At 51.5% G+C, this 22,806-nt stretch overlaps 1 protein-coding gene across 5 annotated transcripts; it reads left to right on the top strand.

Moving 5' to 3' along the window:
• Window positions 1-512: 512 nt before the first annotated feature.
• On the top strand, window positions 513-20,663 carry CTSB (cathepsin B). Of its 5 annotated transcripts, XM_043565293.1 has the most exons (11): window positions 611-698; window positions 4,834-5,026; window positions 12,656-12,806; window positions 13,794-13,879; window positions 14,668-14,782; window positions 15,995-16,113; window positions 16,925-17,010; window positions 17,266-17,409; window positions 17,933-18,049; window positions 19,050-19,178; window positions 19,679-20,663. In XM_043565293.1, the coding sequence occupies exons 3-11, from the start codon at window positions 12,681-12,683 to the stop codon at window positions 19,774-19,776; spliced, it is 1,020 nt and encodes a 339-aa protein (XP_043421228.1). In that variant the 5' UTR covers window positions 611-698; window positions 4,834-5,026; window positions 12,656-12,680; the 3' UTR covers window positions 19,777-20,663. The 5 variants fall into 5 exon arrangements, with proteins under 5 accessions (XP_043421240.1, XP_043421248.1, XP_043421228.1 ...); XM_043565305.1 differs by lacking the exon at window positions 4,834-5,026 and having other exon boundaries at window positions 513-698; XM_043565298.1 differs by lacking the exons at window positions 611-698; window positions 4,834-5,026 and adding an exon at window positions 10,493-10,535.
• The last annotated feature ends 2,143 nt before the right edge of the window (window positions 20,664-22,806 follow it).

The following is a 22,806-nucleotide window of genomic DNA, read 5'->3' as shown; positions in this document are numbered from 1 at the left end:
TCTCCTGGCACCCCTCTTTCAAACATTTCTGCCCCTTCTCTTCCATGGACATCCTGACGCAGGTCCTGAAATTCATACCCATTTATTATTACACAGCCGGAGTATTTTACAGGCACGTTCTCAGAATATCAACGCCAAAAGAGCCTTTTAAGGCTCTTCTGGGAGGCCTACTATCATGATAATCCCCACTCAGTCAGTGGTTTCTGAATGAATGAAATGAAGGACAGTTACCCCTCCCCCCCAGCAGGGATCCATCAGGCTTTGAATGGCTGCTTTCAGGCTCCGGCTGCCCCTGGGGAATTTCTCCCGGCTGGATGGAGGTCCTTAGGGCCACCTGCATCTCCCCTCGGCTCCCCACCGGCCCCCATCCGTAAGCTCCCCCTACCCACCAGCCGCGGGATCTCCCGGAGCCGTGTCGGGTACAGGGTCCGCTGGGGGGTGCCGAGGGCGGAGATGCGGGGGGCGGGCCGGGGTGGGGGAGGCGGTGGGGGAGCGGGCCGGGGTGGGGGAGGGGGTGGAGAGGCGGGCCCGGGGCTCGCAGCGGTCACGTGGCGAGTCAGCTGGGCGCGCAGGGCGTGGCGAGTCAGCCGGGCGCTGTAAATAGGCGCTGGGGCCAGCTCGGGGAAGCTCCGGCGGCGGCTTGGGCATCGGCACCTCAGCTCGCAGGCTGCAGGCCCAGGCTTTTGGCTGCGGAGTCGGTGAGTGCGGGCGGGCGGTGGAGACGCGGCGCCGCCGCGATGGAAGTGACCTTGGCGATGGGACGGGGACACCGGGTCCCTCTGCACCCCCGCCAGGCCCAGGCCGGGTCCCGAGATATCCCGGGGCGTGCGGGAAGTGGGGGGGGGGGGGGGGGGGGGGGGGGGGGGGAGGAGGACCCTCGGGCTGTCACAGCTGGGCGGGCAGGGATGGCAGCCCGCACACTTCCCAAAGTCCGTGCGGGGAGAGAAGCAAAAAAACAATCCCACGAGGGCAGCCTGGCACCCGCCCCAACTCCGGCCAGAAAGCAGGCACCCGCCGGCCCGTCCCCTAGGGCTGTGCTCGCGGCCCCGGGTCGGCTCAGCCAGACCCCACGATCCGCCCGGCTCCAGGGTCGAGCCTGGGTAGCAGCCCGGGCGGAGCTGGGGAGTTTGCGGGGGAGATCCGGGGGAGGAGCTTGCGGGGAAGCGCTTGGCCTGGGTTCTGGTGACTTTCCGGGTAGGATCTACCTCCCCAACCCCTTGTGAGCTTCTGGGCCTCAGTTTCCTCAGGAAATTGCTGATAAAATAGTGTCTCCCTGCAGGTGTTTTCTTGTTTCAAAGGGTTTGCTTGGGCAACTTTCTGCACACGACCACACACGATTCCAAGGGACCCCAGAAGATAGAAACCAGAACCCGAGCCTGGAACTGGGTGGAGTCGGGTGGAGGCCACGTGTTGAGCTAATTCCACCATGGACGGGGAAATTAAGCTGAGAGAAGGTTGGGAGACTGGGTGAAGGGCATGGGGCTCCAGTCCACCTCTCCCTGGGAGGCTGGGGGTGGAGGGGAAGATGCCACTCCCTACTGCAGTGGAGCGAAGGTGGCGCCTTCCACAGGCCAGGGTTGTGTGCGAGAGGAGAAAGCAGGCCAGAGTCTCTAGGGCATCACCTCTTCCCTCAGCTAGTGACCCTGGAGGCCTGGGCGAGGGAGTCGAAGGGTAGCAGCAGGCCGTCCTGGTAGATGTAAATTGGATTTGCCTTCTTAGTGGGCCTAGAGCATTCTCTTCCACAGGCTGGAGGAGGCCAACAGGCTGGGGGGGGAGGGGGGGACGGGGGGACGGGACGGGACGGGGTGGGGATGGGGATGGGACAATTACTTAGGCCCACATCCCCAGTGGGAGGGGAGGAGGTGGGGTTCAAATGGAGACCTAGCTCCTTTTGTTACTTGGGAAACAAATCCTCAAGTGCCTCCGCCAGAGGCAAACACAGCTGAGATACATTCGTTCAGTTGACTTTATAATAGATTCAGAACGATAAGAATGTGACAGGTGACGAGGCTTAGAAGGGTGTCTGTTTTAGTAAGGGCTGCTTTTCTGCCCTAACATCTTTAATTTAATGGAGAATTGTTTCCTGTTGGCACAGTGTGACCCAGAGCCCTTGAACTTATGGGAAAAGGGGACTGAGCTGCACCCTGCCCCCACCCCCCAGGCAGTGGCTTTCCCAAAGAACAACCCTGAAGGTGCCCTGGAGAAAGGTTCTACTCAGATCTTTCTGGGCATCTATCCCACAGCTGGGATACTGCTGCTCAGCAGTGGAAAGCTGTAGATCCCTTATCTGGGGGCTTCGAAGGCCAGTCCAGCCCTGGCTCTAGTAACTGCCCTGCTGTTGGGTCAGGACAACTCTGTTTCTGAACTGGTCAAGCGGTGAGGCCTTTTGGCTACAGGATGAACCCACCGGTGTGCTGCTGATTCCGCAGCTTGAGCTGAGGACTTTTCTTCTAGACTGGCTCTTTCTTTTCCCAGTTACGGGACCTGGGAATTGGAGTAGGAAGCTGCACACATTTTAGGGATAAGAGATTTTGTGTTGCTATTGGCTGTTGGATTGAGAGGCAATGGAGAGCATATCCAGAGAAGCTGTCGAGCATCTGTTGGGTCATTTTCTTAAATGTGGTCATGACTTGTGGTTGTGTAGACTTTCCCTGTCATAAGGAGAGAAAAACTGAAGTATTTCAGAGGGAGGGCTCATGACATGACGTCTGCCGCCTATTTTAGATAGTTTCACATAAGGAAGGTGTTAAAGAAATGGGAATTTTTCTGGATCAAGAAGGATTGAAATTGGGCACTTTCGTAGGGTTCAGCCTCACCTGCAGAGAGATGGTGGGGGTTGACATGGGGATGAATCTAGGTGAGGCACATGCAGGTATGTATTGTATATACGGGATAGACAGCAGTGTCTGCATCTGGACCCATATATAGCGTCACCTCTTGGTTTAAGCTCAGCACACACTCCAGAGGCTGCCTAAGAAAGGGTGTGTGGGCGATAAATCCTCCTTCCGTGGCTGTTAATTAATGTTCCTATTCCACCCTCGTTTGGATAGGGAAGAGGACCTAGGAACCAAATGTTATTATATATTTAGACTTCAACCAGTCTCATTTTTAACCTCAAGCCTCATGCCCACACCCTTCCCACAGCCCCTGCGGCCTCCAAGTCTCAGGCTTGTGTGGGGTTCCTAGGGTGAGTGCACTTCTTGGTTACAGCTCCCCTTTGAAGGAGGCAGGTTGCAGCTTGTTGGCTCTGCAAATCCATTACCCACCGGGGCCTGCCTCTGATCTTCCTGGGAGACATCCTGGCTCCTGTCTGTTCTGTTCTTTAGAATTCTCCTGCATGCTTTTTTTTTTTTTTTTTTTTTTGGTAATTTTAATACTTTATATCAATCTGTGAACAATGTTATTAAAATTGATATTACTGTAGTTGTGCTGCGGTGTATCCCTTCCCGCTAGTGTTTGTGCGATTTATTTATGTTGATACATGAAGATCTAGTTCCTCTCCAACGCACAGAGTATTTACCAAGGTTACAGTTAGTTTTTACTTTTGCATTATTCACCATTGCACTACAGTAAACCCTCGGCGTCTCAGGCACTTGCAAGAGTTTCTCGAGGGCAAGAGCAGGAGAAGTCGCATTAATTGCTGGGTCATAAGGTGTGTGTGCACTTCCGTTGTGCTAGATGCTGATAGAGAGCGCTGTCCAGTGGATGTTATCAGTATGTGTTGCTAGCGGGGTTGAGAGTTCCTGTTCCTCATTTACCACCACTAGCTATCACCAGACTTTAATTTTTACCAAACTGATGGGCTTGAAATGGTGTCGCTGATTTAATTTTTATTTCCAGGAATTCAAATTAATTCCTTGCCCAAGAAACCACTGATCTAGTGAGGTTTTCTATTTTTGTTGTTGATCCCTGACAGTGTTTGTAGTTTTAATGTGTCTGTTAAGAGCGAGAGCGTACTAAGGTTTCTCTACATCCTAACAGGTATCTGGACTTCTCTGTAATTAGGTGGCATTTTCTAATTTTTTTTTTTTTTAACTTTCAGAATGCATGTGTGTTTTGGGTACTGTAGTTTGACGCTTCCCCTTTACAGATGAGAAAACTGAGGCTCCTGCAAGCTGGTGACATGACAGGGGTCACTAAAATAACTGAGGTGGAATTTCTCCTAGAGTTTGATCTCTTGCCAGTTGTCTGTCCCTACTCAGATATACTCCTCAGGGCTTGCTTGTTTTCTCAAGCACCAGTTTCCCTCACATGTGATAAAACAAAGGCTTCATACAAGACCAAAGGTCCCTTTCCAGCGTTACTGTCTTATGAATGCTGGACGCCGAGAAAGATGCATGCCTACAGTCTTGACTGTTGTAATCTGTCTCCACCAGGCCAGTAACTCACTTTGGTCTGGTCATCAAGATAACCTAGTTACCAGGAAGGATGAGGGGAGGAGGGGGGATAGATCCCACCAAAATAGGAAACCGATCCAGTGTAAGGCACCTAGATACTCTGCCAAAAGACCCAGCAGGGGCTGGGCTTCCCCATGACCCTCTGACCTGCTGACCTGGACTTGGGCAGGATGTGCTCACACATGTGTAAGTCACGCGGCTGCCAGGCTTGTGCAAGACCTGGGAAGGCCGTGCCAGCCAAGGGCCTCCGCCACTCCAAAGTGGAGGCCTTGTCAGACATCAGCCAGGAGCCACCGTCTCAGTCACTTAACCTGGTTGGTGTTTGGGAGTGCTTTGTTCTGGTGGTCAAGAGAGCAGAATGAACCAGTGTTTGGGGACCCGTTGCTGCAAGTAGGGCGATCATAATTTTTCATCCGTTTTTTCATTTACTTCTGAGAGTAAAAAGAATGAGCCTGGGACATCAAGAGTTAACTGGCCTGTGACTAGAGAGATGTGTACTCCCCTCACTAGTGAGCCCACAGCCATTTCCTGGTGGCAGTTCATTATAAGGGCTGCCCGCTCCGAGCCAGGCTGCATGGAAGGCGCTTTCAAAAAGACCATCTCCTTACATCTCCCAACAGCCTTGTGAGGTGAGTATGTTTTCCTGGAGCTTTGAGAGGAACCCAGATCAAGCAGAGAGGCAAGGCCTTTCTGTCGCTTGTGTTTGGCACTGCCGAAGTCTTAGCCACCTCCGTACCCAGCCGGCAGAGAGATGTGATCTAGCCTGCAATCGAATTACAGAGCTGCTGTGCCCCTGCAGGCTGGGGAGGCACAGAACCCTAATCTCATTTAAATCTCCAAGGATTTCTGAAAGCTTTTGCAAAGCGGTCCTGAGGTCCTTCAGAATCCGGGCAGTATGTCCATGGGAGAAACAGAGACATGAGAATGCAGTGCCCCCTTTAGCATCTCAGCAAGTCAGTATCAGGGCTGTGGAGCAAAGCTGGTGAGCAAAATCTTCCAGAACTTTCTAGGACTTTGCCCAAACTCTCTTGGTTCTCAGTGATACAAGTTTTTTCAGTTGCTGAGGGCCTTCCTGGGGTCCATTGTTTTAAGCCTAAGGTAGTAATTCTCTTCTTCTGTTTGCAGGATGTGGGCTGCCGTGGCCGATCTTAAGCGATGTTCCATTGTGGGCCGTGTAGCTAGATGGTTTCCAGGCCCTGTGGGAGACTAGCGTTGAGCAGGCCCGCCCTGCTCAACCTGGTGGGAATTAGTCACTGATTTTGGACAGATGGTTGGCAGGTGTGCTGCAAGGGAAGTACCTGTGAGTGGCCTAAGCTGTTTAGGTGGGTGAGGCAGCTGGGGCCTTCTCGCTGCTTCCCTTTGACCCTGCAGGGCTGTTAGCTGCACAGCTGGTGGCTGACTGCAGTGGACCCCCTTTCTGGGTCACCCAGGAGTTGCTTTGGGGCATTCAGCTGCAGAGCCTGGCTCTAGAAGACAGATTGCCAACTGCTGCCTGCTCACCCGTGCAGCTTTAAGGAGACGGATGGCGACTAGGAGCCCTTTTTGTTGTGTTATTTTTAATTTAAAGATCGTAAGCCATGAAGTAGTTGAACGTGTTTCCATCAGGAGCAAAGACATGAAACACGAAAGACACATCAAGGCTGTGATTCAGACTCAAAGGCAAGGCCCGAGCGTATCTGAGATGAAGGCACGTTGTGTCAGCATCACAGCCGCTCCAACGCTGAGGTGTGACTGGGCAGGTTGAAGTCAGAGGAAATGAAGAGCTGCCTGGTTTCGATGTGTAGGTGTACCAAAGCGGTCGAAACTTCAGGAACAACCATCAGTGGTGATGGCAGGAGGCAAGATAAGTCTTTGTGGGGGAGAAAGAAGCTTGACGAAGTTCTCTAGCAAGGTCCCACTCAGTCTTCATATCCCTCCTGCCTGTCCACCTTCCCCCTAATCTGTAGCCAAGATACAACTTTAGTTTGTGGCTGTTGGTAAAATCTAGGTGCACTCAGTTTTTGATTCTTTAGAGCCCACTGTGCAAGACGGTGGCAGTATACGAACAGCAGCAGTGGTCAGGCACGAGCCCCGTATGGGAAGGAAGACGTGCTAGGCATGCATTCCTCCTCTGTGTGGGCCACAAGATTGCCGCTGGCTTATGTGGGAATTGCAGACCTGTCTCCTTAGATTCAGTACAGATTTCGAATCCAATCTACCTGAGGGGCTCTACAGTCACATGAGAAAGCTTTCTTAAAAATCAAGCTTGGTGACAGTCCAAACTGATTGCATGTCCTTAGGGATATCAGGACTCTCAGCCTTCTGTGACTTGGCATCAGCTCCTCTCCTGTGTTTATTCCAGCACCTTCCAGAGTCCCAAGGTCTGCATTAGTCCCAGGAATGGCTTCAAAGGAGTCTGGGGAATGGTTCTGCTATAAGGGGGTGCGGGGGTGGCTAACGGGATCAGCTGGCCCCAGGCCCCTCTGTGCCCGTGTCGACATTCTATAGACCCTCAGTGGGACGTGCTTTCATGTAAACCGTTAAGTGCCACAGGGTTTGGAGAGGAAAGAAATGTGAGAGTCTGCCCTTTTTTAGCCGGAGTTTGTCTTGGCAAAATGGCAGAGGGGTGTAGTGGAACCCCAGGTCTACCCAGGAGGACCAGCTGACCCGGGGCCAGCTGACCCATCTGCCCGCAGCTGTTCCCTCCACCAGCCCATGCCCTGAGAGGGAGTCTGGTGACTTGGAAGTGCTTATCCACTTCGGGCCCCTCTTTTCTCACAGAATAAGGACTTGCTGTTGTTCTCTGCTGTAATTAAAAAAAAAAAAAAAAAAAAAAAGCCACAGAACTGAGGAATTAAAAGGGAAGTATTTGCCCAAAAGAGGGGAAGTGAGAGCTGGCTCTGTTTCATGCGAAGGCCAGGGAACCCATGACCAACATGTTAACAAGCTTATTTTATTTATTTATGTTTTCATTTTGTTTTAATGTTTATTTTTGAGAGAGAGAGAAAATGAATGAGTGGGGGAGGGGCAGAGAGAGGGGGAGACACAGAATCCGAAGCAGGCTCCAGGTTCTGAGCTGTCAGCACAGAGCCCGACGTTAACAAGCTTATTTTAACCATTTGCACATAGGTTGTCCAGTGTGCATGATTTGTGTGGATGCAGAGAGAGATGCCTGGAGCTCACTGAAGTCAAATTGCCACTGCTCTCAGGACATCTGTGTCCCCTTCAAGGAGGAGAAAGTTGACTTAATGTTCTTTGGGCTCAACAGTCTCCAGACTCTCAAAATGGAAACCCACTTGGAGGTTCATTGAGGTTAAAACCTCATTTTAATTCAGACTCTTTGTGATAGAGGGGTTTTGTGGACAGGTTTGGAGTGAACCGGAATTCTCTGGCACAGGCTAGAAGTAGGGGGAAGAAGGGAAGACGGAGGAGGGAAGGAAGCAGGGCAGTGAGTTGGACCTGGGCATTAAGCGTGCCCACGTGAGCAGCCCTTTATTGCTTTCTTACTGTAGAGCAGGCGCTGTACCAGGGGCTTCTGCCCACCCTCATGACACTCTTGATTTCCACCTGGAGCAATGAATGGTCATTAGCCCCATCTAACAGGTGGTGAAACTGAGGCTCAGTACAGGTGGGTACTCAAGGGTGCACAGTTAGTAAGTGGAAGATCTGAATCCAGGTCTCCTGACTCCAAGCCCAGTGCTCCTCCGCCCCACAGACTACCGCAGCTATTAGCCACTTCAACCCCGACTTTCCGCCAAATGCCACAGCCCTGTGCCTGGAGGGCTGGGCTGAAAAGAGGAGTTTCCCAAGTGCTCAGTCCTAGTGGGGCTGGGAATCTGGTTCAAGATGAGCTCCCGCCCTCCTGGCTCACATCTCTGAAGTTCACTGGGGCCCCTGGTTCTTCCTGACGCAGGGTTGTGAGTAGGGAGAATGAAGTTAACAGGAAATTTGGAGGAGGGCCTGTGGAACCGAAAGAAAAGGGCAAGTGCACCAAAGTGTCACATCTGGGGGGCCTGGCAGACCTCAGGAATTGGGCCCGGGTATGGCCATGGCAGCCGTCAGTGCAGGAACTGAGAACCGTCCGATAAACGGGTCGTGGCTGTGGTCTCTGCCACCAGAAAAGCCAGAGGAATCTTGTGTAAAGTCCAGGCTACCATGGAATTGCTCCCATTCTCCACTTGCCTATGATGTAATATCTCAGCAGATGGCTAAGCCCCGGGGGCCACCTGGAGACATATAGGGAGCATTCACCTGGGCCTGGCTCAGGACCCAGCCACATTCCTGTCACCCCTTCCTGACAGGTCACAGTGAAAGCCGAGGATAGGGTGTGATTCTGATGGGCTCTTCAGCCAGGTCTCAACCTGCTGGCATGGGTCTCAATGCCCACGTGCCCAGAGTGTATACTCCAGTGTTTGTGCCCCAGGTTCTTACATCTGGGGAAAATGTGAAGGTACCGGCTGTAATTCAGAGGGTGCCGTGAAAAAGGAAGGAATCTGACTGCTTTGCTTCTTTGCCCAGAAGTTCTAAAAGAGACCTCAGGGGCGCCTGGGTGGCTCAGTCGGTTAAGCATCCATCTCTTGATTTTGGCTCAGGTCGTGATCTTGAGGTTGGTGAGTCTGAGCCTCGCATCAGGCTCTGAACTGATGGCATGGAGCCTGCTTGCGATTCTCTCTCTCCCTCTCTCTCTTTTTCAAATTAAACTTAAAAAAATTTTTTAAAAAAGACCTCAGCTCCCTTGCCCTTTCCACCATGTGAGGACACAGACATTCACCTAACAGTTGGAGGTCACGTGGGTCCCTGATGTGGTCTGGTGAACACCAGCCTCCCTGTGAGTCACTGGAAAGAAGGTGTTCTGTGTTTTGAGCAGAAAGTCACTAGGGAGAAGGCCTCACTGTTGACTGGAAATCAACTGGAAGTGCCTTTGGGCTCAGGGGTTTTGGTAGCTCCGGCTACTCTTCCTAAAAGACCAAAACTTTGAATATAATATGTTAATTTAATTTAAAAAAAAGGGGGGCTAGTGGAGAATAAATCTCCCCGCCACAGATATTGCTTTCATATGTTTTTCCTTGTGTTTTACATGTGGTAACGGTAATGTGAATGTATATTGCTTCATGGTCTCACACGCTTACCATGACTCACCGGCTGCTTGCTTTTTTCCACTTACGGGTACCTTGGGCTTATTTGCTTATCAGTACAATGTGATTCTCGCTTCAGCTAGTTCCTATCTTAATGGTTACTTTGTATTCTATTAATCATTTACTGTAACTTCACAGTTGCAGTTAGTAGACACTTGCTTTGTTTCTGGTCTTCTGTGATACAAAGAATATTCAGTAAACATCTGTATACCTATATCTGTGAATTTGAAGCTCATAGGATACATTTCTGAATGTCAAATTGTTGAGTCAAAGCGTGTGCAGATCGCCAAATTAATAGAAATGGTCGGTGGCGGGGAGGGGCGCCTGGGTGGTATCGCTTAAGCATCCGACTTGGGCTCAGGTCATGATCTCACGGCTCCACGGCTCATGAGTTCGAGGGCCGCTTCGGCTCTGTGCTGACAGTTTAGAGCCTGGAGTCTGCCTTGGATTCTCTGTCTCCCCTTCTCTGTGTCCCTCTCCTGCTCATGCTCTCTCTCTCAAAAATAAATAAACATTAAAAAAAAACAAAAAGCCAGGCCATCGTCTCCATGGGGTTCATAAGCCCAGCACCTCTGCCTCCCCACACCTAATCCACCCCCCAGGAGCTGTCCAGCTGTCTGCCTTTGCCAGGCCTTAATTTTATCTGTACCTCCCTGTGGTGGAGCATCTTTTAATATCTGCTGGCCATTTGTAGTTCTTTTTCCTATACTTCACTGTGTGTGTCCATTTGCCACTTTTTTATTCTGCTTTTTCAGGTTTTTTTCAAGTTTACTAAGTTTTTTATTTTGTGAGAGACAGAAGCAGAGAAGGAGGGGGAGAGAGGAAGCATGAGCAGGATAGGGGCAGAGAGAGGGAGAGACAGAATCCCCGCATGGAGCCCAACATGGGGCTCGAACCCACGAACCATGAGATCATGACTTGAGCTGAAGTCAGAGTCAGATGCTCAACTGACTGAGCCACCCCTGTTTTTATTCAGATTTTTAGGCGCCTTTTGCATATTAAGGAAATGAAGCTTTGCGTATATGTAAGTACTATTTTGTAGTTGGTCACTTTTTATTTTGTTTTCTAGAAGAGTGGCTTTATTTTTATGTAAGCAAGCCTTGTCCCTTGGTTTTACGTCAGTCTTAAGTATCTTACTCCGATAATAGGTTGTTTAAACTGCGTTTATTTTCTTCATACGGTTTCTGTTTTAATTCAAGAACTTTTTTCCGTGTAGCGCTTCTCGTGTGTGAGAAACCAAGTGTAAACGTTCAGCCTTACTATTTTTTCCAAGATGCAGATGTGCGAGCACCATTTATGACATGTGCTGTTTCCTCACCCACCTATACCACATACGCTGAGCACCCACACATAGGAGATGCTTCTGAATGGTCTGTTTTGTTGACCAGACTGTTCTCAGGCAGGAGTCACCCAGGGTTTTATAATGTACCGACTATCTCAGAAAGCAAGCCTCCATCAATGCTCTTTTCTAGAATCGTTTGCTGCCATCATAGTTATTCGTTGGGATGAATTGTTGCTGAGGCAGCCGTCAAGTTTAAATCTTCCCTCAGACGTACTTCACTGTGGGAGGCGGCATGTTCAGTGCATCTTCCTGTAACCCCATGACCCCGGAGGAGGTGGGTCACTGTGGAAGCCCCAGAGGTCAGGGACAGGAAATCCTCCCCCTCTCCCCACCGCCGCCACTCCCCACTGTGTGGGCATCTCACAAGGCCCCATGGTGCTGTGACACCCAGAAGAGCATTTCTTGCTTTCGTTAGAGCTGCTTGCCTAAGAGCGTGATTCAGAGGCCGAGCGGGAAACTGCCCGTCTCCTGACTTGCAAGCCAGTCCAAGATCTAAGGACTGTGGTTGTAATGGGATGATTTCCCTTCTCGGGAGCTCCCGCTTTGAACCAGGAAACAGAGCCCTTGGCTGACTGGAAAAACCAGAGAAAAATCTCAGACTTGTGCCACTGGCCAAACCAGCCCTGCTTCCCTGGTTCTGCTGAGTTTGGCACACTCTGGGCTTGGCTCGCTTGTGTTTTGCTTGTTTTATATCCAGAATGTGTCTCATGAAATGTATTTTCTTTTGTATTTTTCTGTTCTCATTGGGCCTCTACTTGGGACCTAATCTGTTGACTCTTTCAGAGCACTGACTTGGAAAAAAGTCTCCAAGACTTGGGTTCTACAGACCCATGGAGAGGCAGTTTGGCAATAGTAGGGAGGGCACTGAACTCAATTTAGCCTTAGTATCTGCGTTCATTGATTTGTTTCGTGGAGTCACCGATCCTGCTTTGTGGCCTGGGCCCCGGGGTTATGACAGGCAGCGGGTCAGTGCGCGCCCCAGCCTCTCAGCTCCCAAGATAGCCACAGACCATCCAGGGAACAGCAGTGACTCAGACACAGCTTGAGGACAGCCCTCAAGACCCAGGCCACATGCATCACCAGGACGCAGCTGCAAAAGGGCCTCGCCGCTTGCAATGCAGCCATGTGGTTTTCTCTGTCCTGTCTCCCAGGCATCTGGAGGAGAAGCAAATACAGTCCGTCTTAGCCCGTGGGCTGCTACGACACATACTACACGTTGGGTGGCTTCTGAACAGAAATTTGTTTCTTGGTTCTGGATGATGGGGGGATGTCTGAGGTCAGGGTGCCAGGATGGTCAGATGAGGGCCCTCTTGAGGTCACCACACTTCTTGTGGAGTCCTCACATGGCCGAAGGGAAAGGGAGCTCTCTGGGGTGTCTTATAAGAAACTAGTTCCATCACAAGGGTTCCATCCTCCTGACTGATCACCCCCCACAGGCTCCACCTCGTAATCCCACCACATTGGGGTTAGGATTTCACCATGAATTTGGGGGGCTGGGGGGCACGGACGTTTAGTCCACGGCACGGTGCTGTGATGTGGGCATAGGTTGGGATTTTGATGATACGAGGCCTGGGAGCCCATGGTCCTTGAGGGCTCTCTGCCACCACACCCAAGCTTTCCAGGAGAGGACACTGAGGAACAGAAGGGGGCAGAGATGGCAGAGCCGGGAAGGGGACGTGGGTGTTTTGACTACTGGGTTGTTTCTGGCCCTGGAACCATGCCATCACAGATGGCACCCTTGTGTATGTTAAGCACTTGAACTGAAAGAAATGTCCTGATGTCTTGTGTGTTTTCTTTTCTAGGTGACTCTAAGATCCAGCATCCAAAATGTGGCAGCTCTTGGCCACTCTTAGCTGCCTGGTGGTGCTGACCAATGCCCAGAGCAGACCGCCTCTCCAGCTTCTGTCGGATGAGCTGGTCGACTACGTTAACAAGCGTAACACTACATGGAAGGTGGGCTGTGGGGACTTCTTTGCGTGTCCCTTTTGGGGATCGGTCTGTGCATTCTGACTCCCAAGGGAGGTGGCCGCAGCTGTGGCCCACAGGACACTCTGTCCTGGACAGTTGGTCTGATTGAGAGTCCTGGCCACTGAGGCCCATGCCTACCTGCTCCCTTCCGTGCGTGTGTGTGTGTGTGTGTGTGTGTGTGTGTGTGTGTCCATAGAAGTGCACTGGGTGATAAACGAGCTTTGGAAGGGTTCACGATCAGGAAGACCCTGAACCCCACCATGGTAGGTGCTAGTGCTCATCAGTAGTGGCAGCACCTCAATTCTGGCTGGCCCACAGTCCTGGGGCTTCAGGAATTAAGAAATGAGGAATAAGCCACGTTCAGGGCTGCAGAGCGTCTCTCTTGACATCAGTAAACATAGCAGATCAGAGGAGACACCCACTGGCCTGGGAGCTGTGTGCTGCCCGTGTGGCTCGCTCTGGGCTGATCGTGGCCTGCTCGCAGGGTGCCTGTCTTGTCCTTTCGGGCTGCTGTAACAAAATACCACAGACTGGGTGGCTTATAAATAGAAAAGTATTGCTTGTGGTTCTGGAGGCTGGAAGTACAATTTCAGGGCGCCAGCATGGTTGGGCTCTAGGGAGGGCACTCTTATGTTGCAGATGGGTGACTGTTCATTGTGTCCTCGCTTAGTGGGAGGGGCAGGCCAGCTCTCTGAGGTCTCCTTTATAAGGAGACTAATCTCATTCGTGAAGTCTCCACCCTCATGACCTAATCATCTCCTGAAGGCCTCACTTCCAGGTGCCATCAAGGGTTAGGTTTCACCATGAATTTGGGGACACGTGTGTTCTCTAAGAGGGCCCCAACCCCCCTCGCTCTGCTGAGCTGAGCCCTGGCCTTGTCAGGCGTTGCATGTGGGCGGTGTGCATACTTCCATCCACCCGCATCCCTAGACACCCCCTCTGTTAACTGCTGCGGGCGGGGCTCTCTTCCAGGCTGGACACAACTTTTACCATGTGGAGCCGAGCTACCTGAGGAGGCTGTGCGGCACCATCCTGGGTGGGCCCAAGTTGCCCCAGAGGTGAGTGCCTGCTCCCTGGGGGATAGATACTCTGTTGCACCTGCCCCGCTGCCATGGGAACCGCAGGTGTGTGTTTGGCACAGCGGGAAGGAGGGAAGAAAGGAGGCCTTGGCACCCACAGGTCTCCCCCTCCCAGAGCCGCAAGGACGCCACCTGACAGGGCTCAGCCCCCAGTGCCCGTGTTTTGTGCTGCTGCAGGTGTCTCAGAGCCCCAATGGAAAAGGCCCCAGGTCTGGTTCTGCATGACCGGGATGGACCCCAGTCTTAAACGGTTTAAGGAGAATTTAAGAAAAGTCATATGATCTCCATTAATGTTCCATTTTTTTCTAGAGAACTCTGCAGTGGGCATTTTCATGTAGACATTACTCTTGTAAGAAGCATTAGAAATCTCTGACAACACAGATGGAATAGCTATGAGACTTAACACGGTGGTGAAGATACTAAAATTGATGCAAGGACCCTGGGCAGACCCTGTGTGGGGCAGGTTAGGGGAGGACGAAACACAGTTGTGTGGACTTTGTGGCCAAAACTCTTGAAAGATACTCCAGAAAATAAGACTGGAAAACAGCATAGGGAATGAGAAGCTGTGTTGAGCAGTAGAATTCCTGGTTTGGTTCTACAGAATTCCCAGGGGACAGCCCTGCAGCCATCATCTTGGGCTTGTCTCCCTTGTGTCTCCCTTGTGTCTCCCTTGCCAGGCGGTGGCCTGGCCCGAAGTCACTGGCCTCTTTAGGGGTGGGGGTGGTTTGTGACATGCAAGCTTGTCACGGAGGCCTTCCTTTATCTAGAGTTTCGTTTGCCGAGGACATGGTTCTGCCTGAAAACTTCGATGCCCGGGAACACTGGCCTAACTGCCCGACCATCAAAGAGATCCGAGACCAGGGTTCCTGTGGTTCCTGCTGGGTGAGAGGGGCTGGAGTGACGTGGGGGGACAGCTGTCAGATCAGCCATGACTAGGCAAGTTATGGGAACTTGCTGAGCCTTCGTTTCTGTCAACATAAAAATTATGAAGATCTGTGGTGGAAGAATAGATAGATACGCAAAGTGCCCTGGGTGGCCTGTGTGTGTGCTGTGAGGCTGTCTCTTTTTCTGTTTGATGCGCTGTCCCAGGCCATCAGCAAGCACCATTAGACTCCTACTCTGCTTCGTGGAGAAACATCCATCTCTGTCAATGAGCTGTCTTAATTTTGTTTAACTGTGGTAAAGTGCACGTGGTATATTAACCATCTTAGCCATTTTTGGTCGGCAATTTTTTTTTAACGCTTATTCATTTTTGAGAGACAGAGACAGAGCACAAGCAAGCAAGGGGCAGAGAGACGCAGAGTCCAAAGCAGGTTCCAGGCACTGAGCTGTCAGCACAGAGCCTGAGCTGGGGCTCAAAACCATGAAGTGTGAGATCATGACCTGAGCTACCTTAGCCATTTTTTTAATTAAAAGTTTTTCTTTTAATCATTTATTTTTTAGAGAGAGAGTGTGTGAGCAGGGGAGGGGCAGAGAGAGAGAGGGAGACATAGAATCTGAAGCAGGCTCCAGGCTCTGAGCTGTCAGCACAGAGCCCGATGTGGGGCTTGAACTCACGGACCGCGAGATCATGACCTGAGCTGAAGCAGATGCTTAACTGAGCCACCCAGGCGCCCCTGTCCTAGCCATTTTTAAGTGTACTGTTCAGTGGCGTTAAGTACATTCACGTTATTGTGAACGCATCACCATCGTCCATCCATAGAACTCTTGTCATCTGTAAGTGTGGAAATTAAACACTGCCCCTCCGTTCCCTGCCTCCCAACAACCACCCCTCTCCTTTCTGTCTCTTACTGACCAGCCTAGATACCTTGTATTAGTGAAATCATACAGTATTTGTCCTTTGTGTGAGCTGTTTTTTCTGTTAACAGAAACCACATTTTAGAAATGAGCTGAGTGACCAGATAGAGATGTGGGGTGGATGGGTCTCCTAACTTTAAAGACCAGCTTGAGCACCAAGACCCTCACTGACCTTGGGAGAGACTAGTCAGCAAGGTCTGAGCTGCCTGCTGTGGTCCTCTGATGCTGTGGACGGTGGCCGGTGGGGCCCACAGTCCAGGAGTGGGGCTCACCTGCGTGGGGCTTGTTTTCCTGCAGGCATTTGGGGCTGTGGAAGCCATTTCTGACCGGATCTGCATCCTCACCAATGGCCACGTCAATGTGGAGGTGTCCGCCGAGGACATGCTCACCTGCTGTGGTGACCAGTGTGGGGATGGGTGAGTCTGAAGCAGCATCCTCCACTGTGGGAGCCGGGCCCCTGGGAATGGCACTGGGAGTCCCCAGGCGGAGGCCTCCTGGACAGCGGCTGAGGGCTCCCTGAGGACAGGAGTGGTACTTGCAGGTCAGATAACGGTCCTTTGCTGGGACATCTTGGGGACCTGGGGAGTCCAGAAGCAGGCCTGGCGTGACTGCTCTTTTCTGGGAGCCGCCTAAAACCGGGCTGACCCCACAGTGCTGGGTGTGGGTGGTGGGGTCCAGGCACAACACAGATGGTCTTGGAATATGTGATTAAGTTTCAGATCTCAGGCCTGGTTTTTGTCATCTTTGTTCCCTCTTCTTGCTGAAGGAAATGTAATAGCCTTGGGGTCTGTTTTCTGTAATTAAGAATGTTGGGTGCTTGCCTTTTTGCCAGCTCTGGCCTTGGTTTTATAACGTGGTTCTCAGATGTGGCTGCAGATTAGAAATACCTGGGAGTTTAAAAAACAGTGCCAAGGCCTCACCTCACACCAGTCCTTGGCCTTCGCATTTTCTGTATTAAAACACCAGGGAATTGCAATGTGCATTCCGTGTTCCAGGAAGGACACAGCCTAGTTTGGGGTAGACAGGAAGAAGAGTGTCGTTCCGACTTGTTGAGGATGGTGGTGGTGATTCCCTGGAAGAAGTGACTAGCCAAGGAGGGGATGAAGTGGGGTTGGCTGAGACCCAGGAGAGCTGCTGGGCCAGTTGCAACCCTGGGGCCCCAGGCAGTGGTCTGGGAGCAGCTACAACTTCTCTCACAGTGAATTTAATGAATGGCTCTTTTCTCAGCTGTAATGGGGGCTTTCCTGCTGAAGCTTGGAACTTCTGGACAAAACAAGGCCTGGTTTCTGGTGGCCTCTATGATTCCCATGTAGGTGAGTGTCTGCCATCAGCGCATATCTGGCTAGATGGATTTTATATCAAAGAACAGTAACAGGCTCATTGTGCATTACAAAGTGACAGTTGAGGGTGGAAGGCAGGAGGCTGGAGAAGAAGGCGGAGTTAGCACAGTGTGGGGAATGCTGTGTATTTGACCTACTGCCCCTGTCACCCCAGCTCTGCCCTCTGCTTCAAGGGGCTTCTGAAGAAGCTGTCGGCTGACACCCTTTTTTCCACTTGGTCCCCCCCAGGCTGCAGACCCTACTCCATCCCTCCCTGTGAGCACCACGTGAATGGCTCCCGGCCCCCATGCACAGGAGAGGGGGACACCCCCAAGTGCAGCAAGATCTGTGAGCCCGGCTACACCCCATCCTACAAAGAAGACAAGCACTACGGTAAGGTGGGGCCTGGGCTACTACCCAGCACCCTGGGCCCGGGGACCTGCCGACACCCTTCCCAGGCCGGAGAAAGGGAGAGGCCAGGGCAAGTGAGTCTGAGTCAGGAACGCAGGATGGAGAAAGGAAAGTTATGAAGGACTCTCCTGTCAGAGGGAGCAGCACGCTGCATTTCTGCATGTCTCCACCCTGAATTTGGCCTCAGGATTCCTGTTGTTTGAGAGTCACAGACCCTCTGGGTGGGGAGGGACCAGACCCCTCGCTTTACAGAGGAGTAATCTGGCCGAGAATCTTTCTGGGTGCCACTCTACCCTTCTTCCAGGGTCTCCTGCTCACTGCCCCTCCCGATACAGAGCTCTGCTCTCCCACTTCTTGGCTTCCGGGTCCAATTCCATCATTCTCCCCTGCAGAAGCCTTCCCTGACCCCCCAGGCTGGGTGAATCCCCCTTTAAGTCAGTGCATAGTTGACTGAGGGAACCGTGGGAAGCACGCCTCACCCCCACTCGGCTGATTCATTTGCCAGGATGCAATTCCTACAGCGTGTCCAACAGTGAGAAAGAGATCATGGCGGAGATCTACAAAAATGGCCCTGTAGAGGCGGCCTTCTCTGTGTTTTCGGACTTCTTGCTGTACAAGTCTGGTATGTATTGGCCCCTCTGATGGCAGTGGGAGCAGAGGAGGTCTGGGTTCCGGGGGACCACCAGGACTCTATCAAGGAAGAAGACCTCATTTTGTCCTGGCCACGTCCCAGATCATGCCTCACATTCAGTGGATGAGAAGACAGGAAGCACCTGGCCGTGTGGGAGGCTGTGGGGATTCACCCGGGGAATGAGGACAGCCCCTGGCCCAAGAGCCCTCTTAGAAACCCCCCATTCTAGATGAACGGTCTATAGCTGACCACTTCGGTCTCATTTACATTGTGCCAGATGGAAAACTTCAAACCTCTCAACTTTTATGAAACCTCATTGGATAAAGATGATTCTGGCACGGAAAAAGTTATAAAGCTGGCAGGTTTTAACAGTCCCCACCCATATTACAAAAGGATGCATTTTCATTTGACAAAGTGATTCACCAATGAGGGGATGGCCTGCTTGACAGGCCCATGGGCACCTCTGCCTGTATCTTTCTTCATCCATCAGTGCTCACCGCCACCAATCCGGCCTGTCTCCTACTTCTCCTCTGCGTGTATCCCAGGGCAGCAGTTAAAACTCTTTTAAGTTTTATGGAACCCTTTTGACAAATAAATCCTTACGTGGAGTCCCAGTATGTAGAACAGATAACTGGTTAACATTCCATTTTTTCCTTAAATTTCCTTAAATACAAAGAATTTGTAACTTTAGTTTTAAAGGGGACCAAGAAGCGTATTTTGTTGGGACCCCCATTTTAATATTTTTTCAACATATTTGAGTGTTGGGCTTTCAAAAACCTATTTAAATACTTCCCGAACGTTGTGGGAGCCCCTGGAGCCTTCTGGGAGAACACCAGGCCTCTTGTACTACCCTGTTTGCAAGCAGTTCTTTGGGAGGGCTCGTTGGGCCCTCTGGACCCCATTTATCCTGACAGGTAGCTGGCTGAGGTGCAGGGATGCCGTGGGAAATGGGGCATCGGCCTGGTCTCTACCTGAATGGGCTTTCCCTTAGGCGTGTACCAGCACGTCACTGGAGAAATGATGGGAGGCCATGCTGTCCGCATCCTGGGCTGGGGCGTGGAGAATGACACACCTTACTGGCTGGTTGGGAACTCCTGGAACACTGACTGGGGCGACAATGGTGAGTGGCAGCCCTCTTCCTGCTAGGAGGGTGTGGTGAGCCAGGACGTAGGGGTCCTCTTGTCCTTTTCTGCTCAGCTGAAAAGCTGCTGCACAGCTCCTAACACTAGGCCCGGGGCTCAGCTGTGAGCCTCCAGGTTTCTGGGTGCTAGTGAGCTGGGGGTTCCCTTGCCATAAGGGTAGACTCTGATCCTGAGAGGGTGGTGTGAACCAGGTGACAGCTTCAGGTCGCTGGTGCCCGCACAGTTCCCCCATCGCCCCAGGCGCAGAGCCGGTTTATGTGGGGTCCACTGGAAGTGGTGTCCAGAGGCCTCACGATGTGGTGCCAGGCTCCTGGGCAAACAGTAGACATCGATAGGGCACCTCGATGCGGATTTGATGCTTGCTTTAGGGCTGGGTTGGGGTCTGCCGCTCCTAGGTGTTTCTGGGGTGAGTCTGAGTATGTTGACAAGGACCAAAACCCAAGGCACACTTTAAAGGCATATTACTTTTGGTTCCCAGGCTTCTTTAAAATCCTCCGGGGACGGGATCACTGTGGAATCGAATCGGAAGTTGTGGCTGGAATCCCATGCACTGAGCAGTACTGGAAAAGGATCTAATCTGCTGTGGCACTGGTCTTGCCAGCCCCGGGGCAGTTTTTCCCTAAATCGAGCCAATTGGGCTGGTAACGGAGGGTAGGAATGTCTTTTATTCTTTGCATTCAGTTGAGATACAAGAGGTTTTGGACAGGGCCTGAAGGATTGGGCCAAACCTCGTGTCTACCGTCAGACTGTCTTCCAAGGAGACACATCCGAAGCCTGCCACCTTCCGGCCCGTTCAGTGGACCTGCTGTCACAGTGCACACTTAGCCCACGTCAGCGCCCGCTGCAGGCACGGCGAGGCCTCCCCCGTAGACTAGTGCTGCGCGTAGTGCCTGCTGCTCCGACTCCTGCGGCCGCCGCCTCCACGCCGCCCCCCCGCCCCCCCCAACCCGCGTGCACCAGGGAGCGAGACAAACATCCACATGGGCCTGTAGGCTTTCCACAGGAATAGGAAGTGGAGTTCCTCACAAGACAGATTGCCACCAGCGGCAGTACTTCTGAGCGAGGAACTTTCTAGATTTGGAGTAAGTTGAGGAGGAAAATAGTGCGGCAGCTCTCTGGAGAAAGCTGTTCTCCCAGGGCCCTGCATCCCTTGAGCTTTGCAGTACTGCACCCCCTCTCTGGTCTTCTCCGTGGCATGGCTCCTTTTTAAATAGGGGTTTTTAATTTTGTGCACCTCAGCTGGTCATGCGGACAAACGAGGAAACTTTTTGGAAGAGCTGGCCTGCTTCACAGGCTGTCTCCTTACAACAAAACCGGGTGGTCGTGAGCGAATAGGCCTATCAGCCTGACACAGTGGAGTTGTTTGGGAGAAGCCAGCTTTAACCGTTTAAAAAATCACTGCTTCACTCTGTTAATTTAACAAGGAAAGGAATGACGGTGCCAATAAAAGTTTGCTCCCTTAACGTGAAGCCTTGTGTTCTGGCGGGGATCCCGCTGTCCGTAGACTCGGAGCTGCTGTCTGTCCTTATCCCGTGGAATCAACATTTTCCTGCATCTGGGGGTCCTTGAAACTCTAACTGGGGGTCTCTTGCCTCAGTTAGGGGGAACTAGATAAATGCCTACTTTAACTCCTCGCTGCCCCAGCTGCACTTTCAAACCAGTTTCTCTCTTCTTAGGCCTCTGCCATTTTCATCCACCCTGTTTGGTAAATTCATCCCCTAAACTGCCTCAAGCCCTGATGAACTCTGCCCCTGCTTAAAGAGCTAAGACCAAAGCCATACTCCGCATTTTACCAGCTACAGGCCAGCAGTGACCTGTGTGAGGATTCACACAAGCAATGGCGTATCAGTGATGCCGTGACCCAGGTGTCCTAGCGGAGGACCGGCTTTCCCTGGTCCCCTCCGATGTTGGAACGGGATGGAGTGCTCGCTTCGGCAGTACATATACTAAAATTGGAACAATACAGGGAACGGGATGGAGGCAGAGCCTGTGTGTCGTATTCTCAGTTCCCTAGGTCTCTGATTTACACTGCTGGTTAACCGTGGCTTTGCATGGGCCTAGTTAAGAATCCTAAGCAAAGACGCGTACCAGTTCTTGGGAACGGGGGAAACTGCAGCCATCCCACTGGCCTATCAACACGTGACTTCTTTCCCTGAGAGGTAGACTCGCTCCAGAAGCATGGAAAGTGTGACTTTTGATGTGAATTGCAAGTTAGGAATCAGAGGGGCACCTGGGTACCTCAGTCAGCTAAGCCTCTGACTCTTGATTTTGGCTCAGGTCATGACCTCATGTCTCTCGGGATTGAGACCCTCATCGGGCTCTGCACTGATGGCGCGGAGCCTGGTTGGCATGCTCTCTGCCCCTCCCCAGCTTGCGCACTCTCTCTCAAAATAAATGAACATTAAAAACAAGGAATCCGAAACTGCATCATCAAATAAGCTCTTACACCCGGTGAATACTGAAGGGAAAATTTATGAAACCCGACATATTTCAGAAGTGTTTAACAAAGGCTACCAAAGCCACAAATTTTGCAATCGCTTTATTCTTAAAATTGCAATCAGAAGACATTCATAACCTCAATGTAGTTCTAACAAATTCAACCTGCTCTCCAAATGGAGTTGAATGATCCCGTTTCCATCCTGTCTGCCACATGCCCACCTGCAGCCCATCCTCCCCCCTGGAAGGCGAAAGAGCTGCCCTAAAACGAAGTACCCAAATGAACTTCATGGCATCCTCAGGGTCAGCTTGAGTCTTTGTTAGAAAATAAAACAATGTCTATTTAGGATTGGAGTCGATGTCAATTCTTTCATAAACCTCAAATTACCTCACTGACCACCACCCTGTCACCTCAGTTCAATTGGTGCCATGTTTTCCTGGGGTGCCTGTCCTGATAGATGGAAGTGACCGTCTGTGCCTTTTCGTTTATTCCCTGGAGAAGGACGTGATTTTAGTTTAGACTTCGCATCTGAGCACACAGTTGAACCTGTCCCACTCTTCACATACATCAGATAGCTACACTTGAAAAGCATGGCCATCACCTAGCTTGTCAGAAATGCAGAATTTGGGCCAGACCTCAGTCTGCATTTGTAATTTAACAAGACTCCTGGTAATTCAATATGTTCACTCAAGTTTGAAGAATAAGGCCTTAGAGCAGTGGTTCTCAAACTGGGCTCCTGTCCAGCAGCAGTATTTGTATCAGCTGAGAGCTTAACATGCAAGTTTTGGAATACCGCTCCAGACCTGAGAGACAAATGGTCCCAGCAATCTGGGACCTTCAGGCAACTCTGATGCTAAAGGCTGAGAACCACAGCCTTAGAGCTCTGCTTCCAAAGCTGCTAAGAATAATTAACAAATGGCTAGCCATGTCTCCTCCCCTATGCACATGTGCATGCCGGACCCAGAGAAATGGTTCTGATAGAATGGGCTTCTGGGTAATTGCTCCAAGCACTTGCCCAAAGGGAGATAGGTGGCTCTGTGTGTCTGCACAGGCCTTACCTGGAGCTCTAGAAGCTCCCAGAATGTGGAGAGCAGATTCCTGCTCAGGTCTGTTATAATGGAATTTTAGATTCAGATGGGTCAGATCCTCCTCTGAGGAAAAGCTAAAAA

Source organism: Prionailurus bengalensis, chromosome B1 (assembly GCF_016509475.1).
Source record: "Prionailurus bengalensis isolate Pbe53 chromosome B1, Fcat_Pben_1.1_paternal_pri, whole genome shotgun sequence".
Classification (NCBI taxonomy): Eukaryota; Metazoa; Chordata; class Mammalia; order Carnivora; family Felidae; genus Prionailurus; species Prionailurus bengalensis.
This window is presented reverse-complemented; position numbering and strand designations above follow the sequence as displayed.